The 3,199-nt window shown below is 35.8% G+C and overlaps 1 protein-coding gene across 1 annotated transcript in view; it reads right to left on the bottom strand.

Moving 5' to 3' along the window:
- LOC126400330 (zinc finger protein 391-like) overlaps positions 1-1,744 on the bottom strand; it is a 6,422-nt gene extending 4,678 nt beyond the window's left edge. Inside the window, exon 1 of the mRNA XM_050060970.1 lies at positions 1,344-1,744. Coding sequence (XP_049916927.1) covers positions 1,344-1,452 — 109 coding nt within the window. The 5' untranslated portion in view covers positions 1,453-1,744. The remainder of the gene's footprint in view (positions 1-1,343) is intronic.
- Between the last annotated feature and the right edge of the window lie 1,455 nt (positions 1,745-3,199).

Genomic DNA, 3,199 nt, shown 5'->3' with positions numbered 1-3,199 from the left:
CATCAAACAAAATGGGGGCACTAGAGAGCTCATTTCTTATCTAGGCCTAACCGCCATATGGATTTTTACTAAACTTGGTAGATATGTAGAACAGGACGCCTCAAGGTGACTGGAGAAATTTAACTCTAATTGGCAACTGGGTGGCGCTATAACAACAGAAAAATGCTTCAAAATGCTTAAAAATGCTTAAAAATGCGACCAATCGCTGTGGCTCCCCCTGTGGACCAATGTTTTTGTTGTTTCTAATTTTTGGTATGACTAAGTCATGGTATGGTATGCTGTACATAATGGGCATGGACTAGTTTTACTTTAAATAAAAGTAGCAATTAAAATACTCTGTTACAAGTTAAAGTCCAGCATAAAACAGAAATAATAAAGTATGAGTACCCAGTGGCAGTAACTGTCATGTAGTGTACTGACTGCAATTTTCATGCACTTGTACATTACTTGGGTATTTCTATATTATACTACCTTATATTTCTGCTGACTCCACCACATGTCAGAGGGAAATACTGTACTTTTTAACTTCACTACGTTTATTTCCCACAGATTAAGATTCATGATACAAAATATAAATATCGCAGTATCACAGAATTAAAACATTATTACTATCATCAGTCAGAATGAGCCTTAAAGGAATGAAAACAAGCGGGTTATTTTTTGTTAAACAAATGTTTTATTTCTATATTTGAAAGTTGAACCATTTTTTCATGTTCGTATGTAAAAAAAAAAGTCTCCCTTTTTCCCCAATATCACAGATAAGCAAACGTATGTGGTACAATAACCGTCAATTTAAGTATCATGGTATACCTTGAACCACTGCAACCCTAATGATGTTTTATTATGGATTATTTTATAAAATACTTTATTGATCCTTTGGTAAAATTCACAAGTTACCCAGCTTGAAGTAAGTAAAATAAACTGCACCTTTATCAGCTGCAACATTAAAGTGATGAACACATGCATCAATAATTATGATCCAATTATCTGTTATATCTGAAATAAGTCATTCTGCATTATGAGTGCTTCACTTTATATATTTTAACTGCATTTTGAGGTTAAAACTTTTCTGTTTTTGCCTAAGTAATATTTTAAAGGCACAGATTCTACTTATAACAGAGTATTTTTACACTGTGGTACTTTTACTTCAGTAAAGTATCTGAGTACTTCTCCCACCACAGAGTAGCAGATGATGTCTCTGTCTCTGGGAGCAGATAACAACCTGTCTGTCCTCTGAATAATACACTTTTATATTAACCGTATAAAACCAGGCGGTGTTGACTCCTCTGATGAGCGCAGGTAGTGTTGTGTTGTCTGATTAAAGCAGGTGTGTTCAACCAGACCTGATGTTTGCAGCAGCTTCTCCTCCTCCACACAGCGGAGTATCTCCTCCTCCGCAGCAGCCAGGCTCTCCTCCACGCGCCTCCGCACCTCCTCAAGGTCACACATCATGGACTCGGTCTGAATTCAGCCTGTCACCGTGTCACAGCCTCAACACACACATTTTAATAAACCTTTAACAGGATACAACTAAAAACACTCAGCTGCGAGCAGTACAGCTTCCGGGGACGTCTTCTTCGGCACCGTATAAATGTTTCTGTTGATGGTCAAACACCGCCACCCTCTGGTCACACACGGTACTACAACCTGTTATATCATGGGGGAAACGGTGGAAGGAGATACTTTATTTAAGTTAAAGTAACAGTGGAGGAATGTAACCAGGTACATTTACTCAAGTACTGTATTTAGGTACAGTTTTCAGATACTTGTACTTTATTTGAATATTTAATTCAATGATGACACACATATGGTGACCTACGACTGATCATTTTATTAACATTAATGTACAACAGTGAATTTGATGTTATGATCTATGGATACAATCTGCTTGTTTTTAACTGTGTCCTATAAATAAAATGCATTATTGTTACTATATTATTTCAATGTTGTTGTTTTTTTATACTCATACTCTGTTCAACATTTAGTAGGCAAATATTTCAAAGGCCTATTTTCTTTAAAATTACACCATTTATCACAGCCAGGAACTGCAAAAACAAAAATTCATTCCTTGGACAAAAGAAAAAAATATACATAATGATAGGCTGAGCTTAAAATATTGATATTTCATCAAAATTACTTTATTCTACGTCTCAGTTAAAATCTGGCCAAACATAAACCACTGGCACAAACTAACCAGCACGGCAAGAGTGGAAAAACAGAGGCTTTTTTTTTTCAACTCCAGGATTTTGTCTTTAACTTTTAACTTTCAAACATTAAAGGGTAAGTTTTAAAAATCTTCCAATTTCCAATTAACAGTGGAGGGAGGTTTGTGCATTTTCATTCATTGCAGTCAATCAGCGAGGCTCAAGGAAAATATTTGCAGCTTCGGGGACGGTCAAAGTAAAAAAAATAAAAATAAAAAAAAGCAGTCACTCCTCTGCCACCTCTCTCCTCTGATGAATAAAATACAGTCCCTTAACAGCTGCAATATTAAGGTGATAAACAAATTAATACAACTTGAAATATAATTCAATAACATAATGTATATTATTCTGAAATGGGCCTCCTGCATAAAGAAAACTATTACTTTTAATACTAAATACATTATGATGCCAAAATGTTTGTAGGCTACATTTATTCCAGTAAAATATCTAATGCAGGACTTTTACTTGTAAAGTAGTATTTCTACACTGTGGTGCTGCCGCACGTCTGAAATAAGTACAATATTTCTTCCACCACTGCAGGTACCTCAAACATTATATAGTACAGTTGTTGAGAAAAAGTTAGTACTCTGCTGTCTTTGCCTTCAGGAGCAGAAGATACAAACCTGATTACTGTTGCTAAATGAGTACTTTTATTTCTAGTTCTTTTACTCTGCAGTCCATCCTTGATTGGTTCATTGTTGTATTTTCTTGCAGTATGTATTCAGTGTACATTTGTCCCTGGTTGCTGTTGTGTTATAGAATAAAACATGGCCTCGGTTCGTCTTGATAACTGCCTTCCTTCAATATGATCACAGAGCAGAGTTGCACAGTCTTTTGGGAGAATCATTTTAATACCTTATTACACCCAGAAGATTTTAAACATTGTAATCTGCTACATGCGAAACCAAAAGGTGAAAAGGTCGAGCTCTGGAAACAAGTAAAGGCTCAGCCACCTACATACAGGTCAAATAAATCAGTGAACTGTGGGTCGGGTC

The sequence above is a fragment of the Epinephelus moara genome, chromosome 13 (assembly GCF_006386435.1).
Source record: "Epinephelus moara isolate mb chromosome 13, YSFRI_EMoa_1.0, whole genome shotgun sequence".
Classification (NCBI taxonomy): Eukaryota; Metazoa; Chordata; class Actinopteri; order Perciformes; family Serranidae; genus Epinephelus; species Epinephelus moara.
The sequence above is the reverse complement of the archived record's forward strand: the minus strand, read 5'-3'. Positions and strand labels throughout refer to the sequence as shown.